At 40.6% G+C, this 17,207-nt stretch overlaps 2 protein-coding genes across 3 annotated transcripts in view; one reads left to right on the top strand and one right to left on the bottom strand.

Moving 5' to 3' along the window:
* COX6C (cytochrome c oxidase subunit 6C) overlaps window positions 1-17,207 on the bottom strand; it is a 121,029-nt gene that overhangs the window by 94,221 nt on the left and 9,601 nt on the right. The gene's annotated exons all lie outside the window — the stretch shown is intronic.
* The window catches only part of VPS13B (vacuolar protein sorting 13 homolog B), a 312,128-nt gene that overhangs the window by 291,656 nt on the left and 3,265 nt on the right, over window positions 1-17,207 (top strand). For both annotated transcript variants that reach the window (XM_087706818.1, XM_087706819.1), the window contains exons 57-60: window positions 1,868-2,044; window positions 3,596-3,766; window positions 13,773-13,949; window positions 17,017-17,119. In XM_087706818.1, the coding sequence (XP_087562944.1) occupies window positions 1,868-2,044; window positions 3,596-3,766; window positions 13,773-13,949; window positions 17,017-17,119 (628 nt within the window). The remainder of the gene's footprint in view (window positions 1-1,867; window positions 2,045-3,595; window positions 3,767-13,772; window positions 13,950-17,016; window positions 17,120-17,207) is intronic.

Genomic DNA, 17,207 nt, shown 5'->3' with positions numbered 1-17,207 from the left:
TTTTTTCTTTGTGTAATGTTTTGTATGGCTGTGAAATTTGGACTATAAGAAAAGCTGAGCACCAAAGAATTGAGACCTTTGAACTATGATGCTGGAGAAGACTCCTGCATGTCCCTTGGACTGCAAGGCGATCAAATTGGTCAGTCCTAGAGGAGATCAACCCTGACTGCTCTTTAGAAGGACAGATCCTGAAGATGAAACTCAAGTACTTTGGCCACTTAATGAGAAGGAAGGACTCCCTGGAGAAGAGCCTAATGCTTGGAAAGATTGAGGGCAAAAGAAGAAGGGGACGACAGAGAATGAGGTGGCTGGCTGGAGTCACCAAAGCAGTAGGAGTGAGTTTCAATGGACTCCAGAAGATAGTAGAGGATAGGAAAGCCTGGTAGAACATTGTCCATGGGGTCGCGATGGGTTGGACACAACTTCACAACTAACAACAACAACACTTTTGTGGATAGGTTTATTCAATTATTGAGGCTCACTGAAAAATTTCAGGAAGAAGCACACTTACGGTAATGTATCAGGAACTGGAAAAGGAGAGGAAATGCAAAACAATTACTTTCATACCACTTACTGCAGAATCAAAGGAACAGCTTTTGTCAGAGTGGACTGTTAACTATTGTAGCTTATGTGATCATTATTATTTTTAAGTTATATTAAAAATAACAGAATGAAAAATCATAATGTCGAAACACTTTTTTTTTCTTATTGGCGTGAAAGTCAACTGGTATATCAAATTACTAGACTTTTCTATAACCTTGTAAGTTGATCAGTATGATAAAGCCTGGTCTCTCACTCTGGAATGTTTTTCCATCGTAAGTTGCAGAAGTACTGCATTAATTGAAAGAACTGGCACGAGAAATTGTCCATCCATTGTGGCTGCTCAGCTGATCATAACAAGCCTGGACAGCTAGCCATGCCTTCAGGCAGGTGCAAACTTAGGCTCTTCTAGTTTGACAGGAGTCTCTCTGCAATGCCCTGGCCACAGAAAGTCTCCTAGGCTTGGTGGCCTTCTGGTCCTCCTGCCTTCAGAGCCAGCATTGCTGGAACGTGCTCAGAGTCAGGCTCCCTGCCAGCAACTGTAACTTTGTGTAAGAAACTAAATCTTGGAAATTCCTCCACCCTCGAGCTCTTGTGGGGAACTTATAAGGATCCTCCCTCTGAGTAATTTAATCAGCATGCAAATGCCATTTCTGTTTACACAGTGATGTTGAGCAAGAAGTCATTTATCTGGCCATAACTAGACTCCACAGGAAAGTGATCAGCACAGAGCTGTTGGGTGGATTAAAATAATTCCCCGTGCTTGTCAAAAACCTGCATTCCCTTTCCCAACACCCCATCAAGCAGCTGACCTTCACGCTCCCCCCAAGGCAGGACAGTGTATCACTGTAAACTAGCTGTCACGACTCTTCTGCTGCGTGGACGTGAAATAACAAAGTCGCTTTGGGAGATGTAAAGCCTCCAAAGCAAAATAAGCCCCTGGTCCTATTACTCCAGGTCCTCTTAACTGCAGTACCCATCTCTCCACACGTAGCTTTAGCAGAAATACGGGAGGCTTATGGAAGGAAGTCATTTGAAAGTTATTTGTGTTTTTGCCAAAGAGAGTTCTTTGATTTAGAAAGCATGAAAGATTGCCATGACTGAATCTGTAGTGGATGAGCTATTTCCCGTGTTTTTCTCAAAGGAAGTTTATGATGTGATAAATTTTCAGTGTTAAAAAAAAAGAGGGGGGGGGAGGCAAGGGGACGAGATTTAGGGGTTTTATTCCCCCTTCTTCCTGTTCTTTTTACTTAAACGCAGCTTCTGTGAAGTTCGTGTGAGCCTCGGCACTTTATTCTTTTTTTAACCGTGTGTCATTCTTTTGCAGGATGGGTTGTTGGATCTCTGGAAATTCTCGGCAGCCCAGCCAGTTTGGTGAGAAGTGTTGGGAATGGGATTGCAGACTTCTTCAGGCTTCCTTATGAAGGTCTCACCCGTGGGCCAGGCGCATTTGTTAGTGGGGTTTCCAGAGGGACCACATCATTTGTAAAGCACATATCCAAAGGTATCTATCTTTTCCTTCTAATTCCATGTATTCTCATTAGCAGAGGGTCATCAAGGCATCAAACTTTTCAGATGAACTTGCTACTCACCCTCAGCTTCTTTTAAGCTCCTTGAGTCTCAATGAAAGGCATAGGTTGCTCTGTGTGTGTGTGTGTGTGTGTGTGTGTGTGTGTGTGTGTGTCGGGGGGGGGAGAACTTTTTCTATTCTGCTATTGTTTCTACTAGTGACTTAAGCTTTCCCACATGACCATTTTGTAATGCAGTAACTGAGCAGAAATGTTCAAGAAGTTCTGCAGTGCTTCAGAAATCTTACACCACATTGCCTCATCATATGTAGTTGAAAAGATAATAATAGACACCGTTATTAAATATTGCTGAGCACATTTGTAAAAGCAAGCACACATCTGGCTTCCCCTGGATTTGTGTACAGGCAGAGCGCCATCTTGTGGCTTCCTTAGGCCAGCTGGAAAACAGAAAAAGACTCAAAGATGGGAAAACGGCTAGTTTGCCAGCAGTTCAAAGCGCCGTCAGATTATCTCCATGTAGTACTATTGTTTGCTGAAGTTTCACTAGCTGGTTGCTTCTTGGTTTAGGATACAGTTTAAGCAACCTTTTCATAGCCTGACAAAATCATGCTTATTCCTGCTATGGCCTGGATGTGGAAAAAAAATTGAAAATAAAAATTCTCTCTTTTGAAAACCTGGGGGGGGGGCAGCTAAGAACTTTACTTAGTTCCCTGGAGTCCAGTGGTGGGATTCAAATAATTTAACAACCGGTTCTCTGCCCTAATGATTTCTCCCAACAACCAGCTCACCAAATTGCTCAGAAAGTTAACAACCGGTTATTCCAAAGTGGTGCGAACTGGCTGAATCCCACCACTGCTGGAGTCCATTATAGATTGCCACATTGCCAATCCCAGTTTAACTTTTATTGTATCATAGTTAACAGCAGAGTTCATAATAAAAGCTACTGAATGGATTAAGAATTGGGGACATTTCTTATTGGAATGTTTATTAATACCGTAGTATCATTTATTATTAGTGTGACATACCACTTTTATGCGTTATGGATCTTGATTGCAGTAGTTTCCATTATTTTTAAACAAAATACAGGTACTCCTTGACTCGTGACCATAGTTGGCCCAAAATTTCTGATGCTAAGTGAGACGTTTGATAAATGAATTTTGGCCCATTTTACAACCTATCTTGCCCAGTTGTTAAGTGAACACTGAAGCTGTTAAGTTAATAATATGGTTATTAAGTGAATTTGGCTTCCCCATTGCCTTTGCTTGTCAGAAGGTCTCAAAAGCTGACCCTGGGACACCGCAACTGTCATAAATATGAGTTGGTTGCCAAGCATTCGAATTTTGAACACATGACTATAGGGATGCCACAATGGTCGTAAGTGTGAAAAACTCTTAAATCACTTTTTCCACTGCCCTTCTAACTTTGAATGGACACTAAATGAACTGTTGTAAGTCAAGGACTACCTGTAATAACATCTCTTGCCCTTTCCAAATTAACTGGGCATTTACTCATCGGTTTGCCTTCAGGTACACTAACATCTATTACCAACCTAGCAACAAGCCTGGCACGAAATATGGATAGGCTTTCCCTGGATGAGGAGCATTACAATCGGCAAGAAGAATGGAGAAGGCAGCTGCCAGAAAATCTGGGAGAAGGACTAAGACAAGGACTTTCCCGGTTGGGCATCAGCCTTTTGGGTAAGACCCCCTTCTTTGGTCTTCATTGTGTTCAGCATTTGGGAAAACGGGATCTGGAAATATCTGCAGGGTGTAGGATATGTTTTTTTGGTCTTTTCCTTTTGCCAACTTGAGCAAAACTTTTTTGAGTGTAGTTTCCAATTTCAGATTCTTCCTTAAGTGAGGGCAAAAAAAGTAGGGCGTGAGAGGATCACTGGCAGAAGCAAGATCTGTGTGCCCCATAGTGCAGACAGTGCTGTCTCGGCTTGGCAGAATACAGTTCCTCCACTATTCTCAATTCCTCTAGTTTTTCCATTTCACCAAGAGTGAGTTATATATTCCCACCTCGGCGGGGATAAGAAAATTCATTTGAAATGAGCGCTTGTGTCAGAGGTAGCCACTGCCAAGTGGAAGGAACCGAGGCTGGGCAAGCAAAGCACAGTTAGAAAGTAAGGCTATTGCCTTGGACAGCAGTAAGTTATGTTCTCAACTGTGATGGGATCCTCCCGGGGGGACCCAGAGTGTGCTTTGGGATGGGAGGAAGCACATACATTATTTTCCTGCATTATTTGATTTCCTTTCCCTAGCCAGGCCCTGGATAGGCTGATTATTCCTGGCAAGAAATTCTCCCTGAATCATATCGTACTTGCAGGAATGACTGCCCCCCCCGCTCCCCCCCCCCTTTCTCATCATCCTAATCTAATCTGAGAAAAAAGAGGGCTCAGAAAAAGCTCTGGTTTCTTGTAATTATGAGTTTCTATAACCTTGGAGGGGAGCAGAGACAGGATGTTTTAGCCATCTGGTAAGACCGATGCTAAAGGAAGGCTCCGTTTCACAGGGCTGTATATGTAAGCAGCAACAGCATGTGAATTATACGCACTTGGGGAACAGATTATTTAAGGGGGAATCACAGAGTAATCTAATTCAGAAGGAAAGCAGGTTCACAACAATGACTGCTGGAGGCCAAGACTCCAAATTTTGGAGAGTTTATATAGAAATGGATTTTGTTCAGCCTCTGGCTTTAACTTGTTACTCCCCCATGGTGCTCCCGGTATGGACTGAGTAGATCATACTAGAGCTTCTTGCTTAGTTAACCAGCAAAACAGCTTGTCCTGGGCAAGGAATGCTCTGTTCAGTATCACTCCAACAAAGCAAGTTTATTAACACAATTCACTGACGGTGAACGGAGATGAATGCCCATTTAAAAATCAACATCAAAAAGCCACCAGAAACTACCTGCCCCAAACTAAAGGCTATAGAAGAATAATACTTAAACCTGCATTATATTGTTTTAATTGCATGTGTTATGTAGTAGGCTGGTGGACAGGATCTTTTGGATCTTTTAATTATGCGAAAGAAGACTTTGCAACAGATGAGCGCATGCCCAAAGCACCTGTATCTGAATCATTAAAAGGAGCTGGTGGGGGTGGGGACGGGATGTAGGGGACATATACAGCAGCTGTGGGAACCATTCCTGGCTGTCTTGCCCTGTGCATTCATGCAAAGCAACTTACTTTCCCTTAATATCTTGTAAATAGTACAAAGACACAAGAGTTCCCTGTTTTTTTCTCTTTCACAGAAAAGTAAGTGTTCCCATTGCTTCACAGTGCTTCAGTTTGCTTGATTATAAAATATCTGGGGGCACCAAGTTGGGGAAGGTTAACTTAGATGCTTGTTTTTGTTTGAAAACCACTAGTTCAAATATCACATAAACATGGATGAAAAATATTTCTTTAGAAGAGGATGACACATTTGTCCCGACTTAATTAACCACTATATAGACATTTCTAAAAGGAAAGTAGGATTTAGAATTGTGAAAGAAGAATGTACACAGACTTTTTTTTTAACTAGCCAAAAAAATCACAAGTATGTATTGCTTGTCAAATGCTTTCATGGGATTATGAGACCACACTATCACCCTGTGAGATCAAAGTGACTAGAAATAAGCAAACATAAAGTTCAGAAGAATCTTGTTTGAAAAGATTTTTTCTCTTTCTTAAAAAATCCTTCCCTTTAATATAATAATATAATATAATAATATAATAATATAATATAATATAATATAATATAATATAATATAATATAATATAATATAATATAATATAATATAATATAATATAATATAATATAATATAATATAATATAATATAATATAATATAATTAATATAATATAATATAATATAATAATATAATTAATATAATATAATATAATATAATATAATATAATAAACTGTATTGTATTGATTAGATTATAATAATTTACTAAATTTATTTGGCTGTCCATATCACCTGAAGTGACAGGGCAGCATTCAACAATCAAACAAAATAAATAATATAAAAACAATCATTGTAAAAATAGGCAATCATTATTAAAAGTTAAAATATTTTTTAAAAAGTAAAGTACATAAACCACAAGTAGAAAGAGTAAATATTGCAAGTATATATCATCCGTAATAAGGGAGCTACCTTAAAATGTTGCCAATTCCTTGGGAACTCCAAGCCTAGTGACATAACCAGGTCTTGTGTAACTTCCTGAATATTAACAGGGACATAACCTGACTTCTGGGGTGGAGGGTGGGGGTTGTTTCATAAGATGGACAATTTCATGGCTTCTTCTTTTATCCTGCAGTAGAAGGACATTTTTATGATATTATATATTATTTACATTGCACTAACATTATAAGGAAGGGGCCCATTAGAGGTACTTCACATTTTTTTAAATCTTAAGTTTGACCCACACATGACACATGTCATAATATGATTTGTTTCTTCGTATAGAATGATGTGTAAATGGAACACTAAACAATTTTTAAAATACCTTTCTAGCTTATGCTTGTTTTATTTTTATGCTCTCCCCATGTCTCATACTAATTAGCCTTCAAAGGGTGCAAATTAGGAGCCACTAAAATAAGAAGGAAAATAAATCAAGAATTGTTCAAATAAGCGAACATAATTTTACTCAATAGAAAGACCAGCTTACTTGTTCTCAGTTCAGCAAAATAAACTATACTTGAGGTGTAAATGCAATTAGTAGCATAGTCCATAGATAACATTAAATCATGTTGTGGTTTGTTATTTTTCAATGGGTTTTATTTATGAAGAAGATTAATATAACTTACTCAACAAAGCATGCAATTGTTAAAATTCAGGATCATCATATATGAAATAGAGCAATATACCTTACCTGGAAATAATTGTCCATGAAATTTTTAATTTTTCAATTGTTAGAAAAATGATAGAAAATTATGTTATGGCATGACAGAACCCTACAGCAAGCTTGTGCGTATGTTTGTGTATCATTAGATACATAGCAGTGGTGGGATACGACTGATATGCCCCAGTATGGGCTAACCGGTGCCTGCTGGGAGCACCAGGTACCATTCCGGTACGGTGCTCCGGAGGGCCCACGTGACCGACCGCTATTTGAGCTGATTGGGGTATTTGCGCACGGAGCATATGACACCTGCACAATGCTCTGCCAAGCAGCTGGAGCATCGCGGGTTGTGGGTACGCATGCGCGTACTGCGCGAGTGCTGTGCGCATGTACATGGTGGTTGCCCTGCCCCATTGCAGCATACCAGTTGCAACGCGGTACGGAACCCACCACTGATATATAGATGTCTGTGTATAAACATATGTATACACATGTGTGTATACAGAGAGAGGGGGGGAGGGAGAGATGTGGGGGGAGAGAGAGGGAGAGGGAGAGACTATCTGCCGAGAGAGAGATATCTTAAAAGAAAATATCTTACAAAGACTATTTCATTACCCTTTGAAATCTTAACAAGCAGAATCCTTGGTAAAAGCATCACGTACAAAAAAACATTTTGTATTTTAGCTATGACAGCCATGGGCAATCACCCCAAAAGAAAATTTGTAGTGCATGATTAATACATACCAGCATGTTCACCATTTATTTATGCCTCTGTACTGCAGCCATAATTACTGTAGAATTCTGTAGAAAAGCTCTTCAGATCAGTCAATTATTGAGGTTCTTCAATATAGTGAAAGTTGCAGCAGCCACAGCACCTTCTTGGTTCTTTGATTAGCTACAGAGAAGATTGGTTGAATTTATCAAGCTGTGAAGATTTTCTAGAAAGCTCTCATTATTACATGAATAATTGTGACTGGACCAACAGAATCTTCTTGATCTTCCAGGGATTTAGACACTGCGATGGAAATCTGTTGTATTTCACTCAAACGGATCACTTCTTGCTCTTAATTGCTGCCTTTACTCAAGATATAGACGAGTTTACAATTTGGCTTAGGCTGTGTTGCCTGCACTGTTTTGCTTAATCAGAATGAAACACTTGAACTGGCATTGAGATTCTGTTTACAAATTCTTTGTTGCTGAAATAATCCCCACTACTCTTAGTTTAAGAAAAAATAACTATCCAAATAAATTACAAGCACTTTGTGATATAAGTATCTGAAGATTCTAAATTGTGTTTTAGGAGTAATGAATACACAAGCAGATATTTTCAGGAGCACCATGCTTTATCATTTGTTAGTATTTTAAAGTATAGCATTTAACACAAACCCAGCCTGAGTTCTGAATTCTGTAAACAATGTGTCCATCAATATTTGATATCTGTTTTCACCTGTCTCCTCTGGTGTGTGAGATTTCAAATAATGTATTTTCCATGGCTCTTTCCAGATTTCATTGGTTTTGCCATGTCATAAATGAGTTTGTCCGATAGCCTTGAAAAGTTCTAGTTGCATATTGTAAGGTTTGTTGGAGTTATTTATTAAACCAAGGCAATTTTAGGATCTCTAAAATCTCTTTCTATCTAACATCATGATAGATGGGAAGAAATAAAACATGTTGAATTTGGTAATACAATATTTTTTTCAACTGTTATTGAAGGAGAGGAACACTTGAAGAGCCTTACTCAAATGGAGTAGGGGAAAAGCATAAGATGCTAGAATATCTGTTTCCCAGGTATCATGTTGCTTTGGCACACCCATTTTATTCAGTGGTGGGATTCAGCAAGTTCGCACCACTTCGGGAGAACTGGTTGTTAACCTTATGAGCAGTTTGGTGAACTGGTTGTTGGAAGAAATCATTAGGGCAAAGAACCGGTTGTTAAATTATTTGAATCCCACCATTGCATTGATTTTATCTAAACTCTTTTGTCCAGAAATTGGTAGCAGTTAAAAATTGCTCTATTAAGAGCCTTTATTAGGACTTATTTAGTGGCGATACGGGCGGCAAAATGTGCACATTTTTCTGCTCTTATTGTGTCCGCAGAATCTCGCCCAGCCGCCCTGTTTAGGGTAACCCGCTTCCTCTTGAAGGGTGAGGATGCGGAGGAACCCTTGCAGGGAAGGGCTGAGGAGTTCGCTCAGTTTCTGTCGGACAAAATCACTCAGATTCGGGCAGACCTGGACTCCACTTGGGCAGTACCAGCGGAGATGCCGAGGGAGAGTCTTGATCAGATTTCCTGGAACGAGATCGAGCTTGTCACCTCTGAGGAAGTGGACAAGGCCATGGGAGCAATGAGTGCCTCCACCTGTTTACTGGACCTGTGCCCCTCCTGGCTGGTCTTGACCAGCAGGGAGGTAACATGAGGCTGGCTCCAGATGAGTACGAACGTCTCTTTACAGGAGGGATATTTCCCGCAACCTTTGAAGGAAGCGGTGGTAAGACCCCTACTCAAGAAGCCTTCTCTGGACCCAGCTATTCTTAAGAACGACCGTCCTGTCTCCAACCTTCCTTTTTTGGGGAAGGTTATCGAGAAGGTAGTGGCCCTTCAACTCTGACAGACCTTGGATGAAGCAGATTATCTAGATTCCTATTAGTCTGGTTTCAGGCCTGGGTACAGCACCGAAACCACTTTGGTTGCACTGACCGATGATCTCTAGCCGGCCAGGGACGGGGGACATTCCTCTATCCTGGTGCTCCTTGACCTCTCAGCGGCCTTCGATACCATCGACTATGGTATCCTTCTGCGACGGCTGGAGGAGGTGGGAGTGGGAGGCACCATTTTAGCAATAGCAATAGCAGTAGACTTATATACCGCTTCATAGGCCTTTTAGGCCTCTCTAAGCGGTTTACAGAGAGTCAGCATATTGCCCCCAACAATCTGGGTCCTCATTTTACCCACCTCGGAAGGATGGAAGGCTGAGTCAACCCTGAGCCGGTGAGATTTGAACTGCTGACCTGCTGATCTAGCAGTAGCCTGCAGTGCTGCATTTAACCACTGCGCCACCTTGGCTCTATTTTACAGTGGTTCTCCTCTTACCTCTCCAACAGGTCGCAGTCAGTGTTGCTTGGGGGGCAAAGGTCAACCCATAGGCCCCTTAAATGTGGTGTGCCGCAGGGTTTGGTCCTGTCCCCCCTCCTATTTAACATCTACATGAAGCCGCTGGGTGAGATCATTCATCAGCACGGGATTAAATACCATCAATATGCGGACGATACACAATTGTATCTCTCCACCCCGTGCCAGCTCAGTGTAGCGGTGGACGTGATGTGCCGATGCCTGGAAGCTGTCAGGATCTGGATGGGAGTGAACAAACTTGCACTCAATCCTGACAAGACCGAGTGGCTGTGATTTGATTTGATTTTGATTCGTATATTATTTATAGGCCGCCCTTTTCCCTGAGGGGACTCAGGGTGGCTTACAATTTGTGGGGAGGGGAATACAAGACAAGACATGAGACAATACATAAGTAAAAATAGAACACAACATTCATTCATCATTCGGGTGGGGACGGATTAGAATCTTTATCCCCAGGCCTGACGGGATAGCCAGGCCTTGAGGGCTGTGCGGAAGGTCTGGACGGTGGTGAGGGTGCGAATCTCCACGGGGAGATTGTTCCAAAGGGTCGGAGCTACTACTGAAAAGGCTCTCCTCCGCGTAGTTGCCAGTCGACACTGACTGGCGGATGGAACTCGGAGGAGGCCTAATCTGTGTGATCTAATAGGTCGTAGGGAGGTAATTGGCAACTGTGGATGTTGCCCCCGAAAGACAGTCCAGATAATCCATCCTTAATCCTGAGGGGTGAGAATTTACACCCCTCAGAGAGAGCCCGCAACTTGGGGGTCCTCCTGGATCCACAGCTGACATTGGAACACCATCTCTCAGCTGTGACCAGGGGGACCTTTGCCCAGGTTCGCCTGGTGCATCAGTTGCGGCCCTATTTGGACCGGGAGGCACTTCAAATGATCATTCACGCCCTCGTCACCTCAAGACTAGACTACTGCAATGCGCTCTACATGGGGCTACCCCTGAAAGCGTTCGGAGACTACAATTAGTCCAGAACGCAGCCGTGCAAGCGATATTGGGTGTACCAAGATACACCCACGTTACACCTATTCTCCGCAAGCTGCACTGGCTTCCTATTGGTCTCCGATCGCAATTCAAGGTGCTGGTGATTACCTTTAAAGCCCTACATGGCTTAGGACCAGGATACATACGAGACCGCCTACTGCCGCATACCTCCCAACGGCCGGTGAGATCGCACAGGATGGGCCTCCTTCAGGTGCCATCAGCCAGGCAGTGTCGGCTGGCGGTTCCCCGGAGGAGGGCCTTCTCTGTGGCTGCTCCGACCCTATGGAATGAACTACCCCCAGGGATCCAGACCTTACCCACTCTCAAGGCCTTCCGAAAAGCTGTTAAAACCTGGCTATTCTGGCAGGCCTGGGACTGTTGACCTCATTACTGAGGTCCAGCCCCGATTAGATTGGGTGCATGGTGATGTTTTTAAATTGTTTTCTTGTATTTTTACTAATTATTTTCTTTGTTTTGTAAGCCGCCCGGAGTCCTCCGGGATTGGGCGGCCTATAAATCCATTAAATAATAATAATAAAAAAATAATAATCTGAAATACATAGGTACATAGTACATTGTTTAAGTGTGATTTGCCAGAAACCTTGTATTAATTCTAACACTAGGAAAGTTTTAAAATGTCAATAAGCTATAGGTAGTGTTTGATTTATGAAACCTTTTGGGACCAGAATCTTGATCATTGAGCAAAGCAGTCATTAAGTGAAATGTCATGTGATGGTTTCACTCAACAACTGCAATCCTGGCACTCCTGGTTGTGGTCTTTAAGCAATTATTAAGTGGACAGAGTGCCAGATAAAGAATGTGGCATGCCTCAGGGCCGTTGGGGTTGTCCTAGGAGGCCTGGTGCATGCCATACATGAGTTGAAGGGTGAGTTGAACATTTCCATCTCATCTCTGGACTCATTGGTGGATTGTAAGATGGATGCAAAGAACAATCTGAAACCACCGGAGCGCAATGGCTAGTTTGTGAGTCTTATGGAGGGTAAAGATTCTGTTTATCAATTATTTTTGTTGTCTCCAAAAGCACCTAATGGTTTTATGCAAAAATGTTCAGGTTTTTATTGTTGTTTATGTGCACAAAATGAATAGCAATTGGCCCTAATATAGTTACTGCTGTCCATATGGGCTGAAAAAAATATCTCTTGTCCATATTTGGAGGGCTTACAAAGAGTTCTGGAAACTTCAGCCAGTCTTTTCTGTACTGAATGATGACCTTCAGCATAAACACTTCAGATTCCTAATATAACATCTTGTCATCTTGTTCAATCATTCTCCTTTTAGTGAGATCCAAATAAATTATCCATCAAAGTTACAACAGCTAGAGGCATCTCTAGGTACATGGCTTGAATAAACTCAAGATCAAAGGAAGATCCCACCTGACATATCTGTTTACATTTAGGAAGATTTAAACTGCTGTTCTCTGTTGATATGAAAAGCTGGAGGGTCATTAAGGCACTTGTAAAAGTTTCACCTGTACACATTAAAATAAAATATGATTGTATTCACAAAAACAGGAACAAAAGTATCCAGGCCTAATTCTACTAAACTTAGTAATATATTAGAGATTGCATTGGTTTATGAGCATTTTTATAATATAAGGGCATGCTAAAATGATATAGTGGACATGGGAAAAGTTTAAGGGTTTGTGAGATTTACTTTAAGTAGTGGTCTAAAATCTCACTATGTTAGCAGAAATTTGCTCTTATCGAAAATACACGTATATACAGTATATTCTTTTTAAAAATAAATTATTAAGTTTTATCAGAATGTAAAATGCAAAAGAAAATAAAAATAAGGGAGGAAAAGGGGAAGAGGAAAAGCATAGGGCAAGAAAAAGGGAAAGAAAAAAAGAAAAAACTTGCCGACTCTTTTTAGCGCAGTAAACTTTTTACTTTTACATGCTAATGTGTACTAGCCGTTATTATAACAACAAATCTATCTCATCAGCAAAATCAGCAAAAAGTCAAAATCCAGAATCAAAATATATACAATATATATTCAATTTTACCATCCAACAACTTTAAGTTAGAAAAATGGTGGAAGTTTAAAAGATACCTAATGAAGCCAAGTTTTAATGTGTATCTACTAATCCACAATATGGTACCAATGTAAACCAAAAGGTCAACACACATCTACTTTGGTGCTTCTTAGGCTCCAGATCCTATGCCTCACTTAATTTGGTTTTATGTTTTTTATATATTTGTAAAGAAGTAAATGCGAAGTCAGCATGTTGCAAAAGCTTAACGTTTATTTACAATCATGTTTTGAATTCCGTAGAAATCTCAGCAGATATTATAGAAACTGCAGCTCAGGGATTTCTTTGGAAGTATGTTCAACCTACCTAGAAAGAAGACAGAAATACGAGTTGATATATGGGATATTCAGAACCATTAGAATGGTTCCTGGGATTCCTGTTTTTTTCTTTCTGGTAAACTGTTTAGTAATTGGGTACGTCCATCATTGCAATAATTTGGGTGAGGGTCCATAACATGCTCTCAGTAATCCAAATCTGTGAAGCAGCTCAAAAAGTTGGGCTCTCTTAAGTGAAACAGAAGATGTGACTAGCAGAAATTTTCTTATCCTGAATTAAAGGGACCCAATATCAGTTCCTTATTGCTGTGTTAGACAAAGGCATAATATGCAAATGAAATGAAGCAAAAGTGTTCACAAATCAACATTTCATCCGACTCTGAGATTACATCATACTGTCATATTTGAAAACTCATTACAGGTGCAATTGCTGGGATTGTAGATCAGCCAATGCAGAACTTCCAGAAAACATCGGAAGCCCAGGCTTCAGCGGGACACAAAGCCAAAGGCGTGATATCTGGTGTGGGAAAAGGAATCATGGGAGTTTTTGCTAAGCCTATTGGAGGAGCAGCTGAGTTAGTCTCCCAGACGGGCTATGGTAGGTTTGAGTGAATGTATGAATTCAGCATGTTGCATGTTCATTGATACTTTTTATGTATTATTTTAGTTATAACATGTAATATTACAGTTCTAAAATCTAGGTTGGCTGAAGCTGGGACGAGTAACAGAAACTCACTCCATTATGCGGCGCTAGGGATTCAAACTGCCGACCTTTCTGATTGACAAGCTCAACGTCTTAGCCACTGAACCACCGCATCCGTGTGTGTGTGTATTTATTTTGCATTGCAAAACTAGCAAATTCAGTAGAATTTATTTCAGATAAAACCTTCTTAAAATATAAACAGCCAATTTAAGCCATAAATTCCTAATAAATCATGTGTTACCTAGGTCAGTGAGGAAATTCTACAAAGCTCAGATGATCTCACACAGTTTGCTATTGACTAATGGAAGCTAAGTGCCTATTTACAACAAGATCACCCTCTTGTCTTGATAACCATAATACAAATCAGTTGCCAGCTGTTATTTCTGCTTCCCAACTTACTGCTGGGAAAAAAAATAATAAGATGTGTTCTGAATTTTCTCACCAGGTCATATGACACCACTGTATAAAGTATGCTTACTTTCTCTGAGCCAGGCCCAGAAGTGTCAATATTCCACTAATGGTGTATTAGATTGTATCCAAGAATTGCAAACATTGTAGATATCATTGCTATAATGTGATTACTCATATAGCATCTTTCTTTAACTGGCTCAGTATTTTCCTCCTTGAGATGAGTCACTAACTGCTTACACTGGCCAGCTTTTTTTTTTTATTTCCATTAACTAAACGTTGAAGCATTATTTTGCAAAAGAATAAAGAGTGTAACCACTCTGTTCTGCTTCATACTTTTCAAAATACCTTGGAGCTAAAGATCCTATTTGAACAAATGATAAAATTAGAGGCCTAAGTTTCAAGCAGACCCTTTGAAAAAATGGGGCGTGATCCAAAGGTTCCTCTTACAGGTTTTCCCCAAATTCTTCATCAGCTTCAGAAGCATAAGAAGAAGGGGGGGAAAAAGGCAGCTACAATTATTCAAATTCAACATATGCCGCCTTCCTAACCTATATCCAAGATTTTCCAAGATTTTCCTAATTCTCTGGAGAGGGTTTGGAGGGACAAGATGAAACTCTTGTGTGTGGCTTTCTCACATAATTATTTATCCAACATGTGTGTCCGATGTGTAGTTCTTTAGCCTGTTGAGCAATTGGAAGTTTGTTGTACATAAAACTTCGATTCTAGGAAAACTTAAGAGGAAAAAAAAGTTGGAAGTAAGTGGAAGAGATGTTCCATGTAACATAGATTTTAGATTTTTAAAAAATGTTGGCAATTGATAAGTGACCCAAAATAATGGAAAGATGCACTTTACTGCAAACAATGGCTTGAAACCAGAGAGCAACTTTAGCAGATCCAACTTTGCAGAACTCAGAAGACAGTTTGTGGTGGTGTTGTTCGTTGAATAACAATCTCTCCCCCACAAAAAATGTGTCAAGTTCTTTTGCAACTCTCTTTTTTCCTCCATTTGAAAAGGGGTTCGCAATGCAACATTGCCCTGAGTGCATATAATTAATGACTTAGTCTGCTAGATTCTGACAGCTGTATTTCTATATTTTTGTATCTATTGGCTGAGGGAACTGAGTCTTTCCCATAATAAATGGAAGTGCATGGAGCAGTATCTTGCTTGTGACTAATGGGCGAATGGGCTTTTGACTTATGGGGGGAACAAGACCACACAGAAGTAATCACACGTTCTACTTTTCCATCTGCCAATGACTATCTCATTCGCAATAATGCTGGAAAATTTCAATCAGCTAATTATACAACTGGAATGTATCTTTTGAGCATTACCAGGAGTTGGTATATGTTCAATATTAAAGTGAATTCTTTCTGAACACCACCAGTGCATTATTTAATTTGGTATTTGTTTTATACATTTTTACCCTATGGAGAAATGTTTGATGCTCTCTCCCTATCCAGAAACTCTGCCAATCTCTAAGATATACTCATTTCAATCCCAGTTATAAAACATCTTTTAAATCAGGGATGTTAAACTCAATTTCATTTGAGGACTGCATCAGAATTGTGTTTGACCTTGGGAAGGGGAGGGTGTATGGCCAGTTTGACATCATTCCTGTAAGGGTCACTTCTGGCAGCCCAAACGCTCTGCCAGCAAAAACAGACCCCTGAGCTCCGTTGTCTGCCATGGCCTCCTGCAACTCTCTGCCAGTGAGCTTGGGTGACATTTGGCTGTCCCAAGCTCTATTTTCACTGGCAGAAGCACCGCAGGCCGGTCCTTCGCTGTTTCCAGGGCAGCCTCGCAGACCAGAATTAAGTATCCCACAAGCCGGATCCAGCCCCCGGGCCTTGTGTTTGACATCCCTGTTTTAAGTAAACCATCCAGTTATTGACTCTCTGACCTTTCCCAGCTTAAGGGCCACGCCCTGTACCAGCCATCAGAAAGCAACATGCTAAGATACCCTCTTCTCCTGATGAGGGCAAAAAGGAAGAGAAGTACCTTTACAGAGTTCTGCTGTAGTGTAAGAAGACACCTTTCAAATTTCAGATGCCCCAAGAGAATTCATAAACATTTGGGTTTCATATTTAACCGATGCATTAAGTAATTTACCTTGAAATGCCGTATCTAGGGCAAATTTACCTGCTGGTGTGTGCTAATTGTGATATACTCATGAAAGAATGTGAATATTAAGCAAGAAAGTTAACCACGGTCTTGAATTGATATGCCTACATTCTTACCTAACTTGTCCAATCCCTTTTCTAAATCTATGGCCCTCAAGAGCATTTAATTTTCCCTAATTGCTAGTTTGTGACTGATGATCCGTCTTTTGTTTATTTCAAGCTAATGCTAAAATCCATTATGGTTAAGTGCATGATTATTGTGTTCTAATGTTGAATGAATTATCTCCACTAGAGCTTCCAAAGATGTGACATCACTTTGGATCTGCACAATTTTATGGACTGTTTAAGAACATGACATCATCGCAACATGTTTCTGTTTTCCCACCCTGTAAAAACAAAACCAAAAACAGCCTAACTTTTATCACCACAGGTATTTTGCATGGAGCTGGACTTTCCCAGCATCCTAAACAGCGTTGTCCTCCGAGCGATCAACATGCTGAACAGGCACCAAACAGCCACGTCAAATACGTCTGGTAAATTATCTGGATACTGACTCATTTCTATGCCCCAAGTGTTGATTAATAGATTCTGGCTTCTGGTCAAGCTAACAGAGCAAAAGGC

This window comes from Thamnophis sirtalis, unplaced genomic scaffold (genome assembly GCF_051295495.1).
Source record: "Thamnophis sirtalis isolate CommonGarterSnake01/CBP01778 unplaced genomic scaffold, rThaSir2_p1.2 scaffold_2, whole genome shotgun sequence".
In the NCBI taxonomy this organism is placed as follows: Eukaryota; Metazoa; Chordata; class Lepidosauria; order Squamata; family Natricidae; genus Thamnophis; species Thamnophis sirtalis.
Note: the sequence above shows the minus strand (reverse complement) of the source record. Positions and strands in the feature narration are given on the sequence as shown.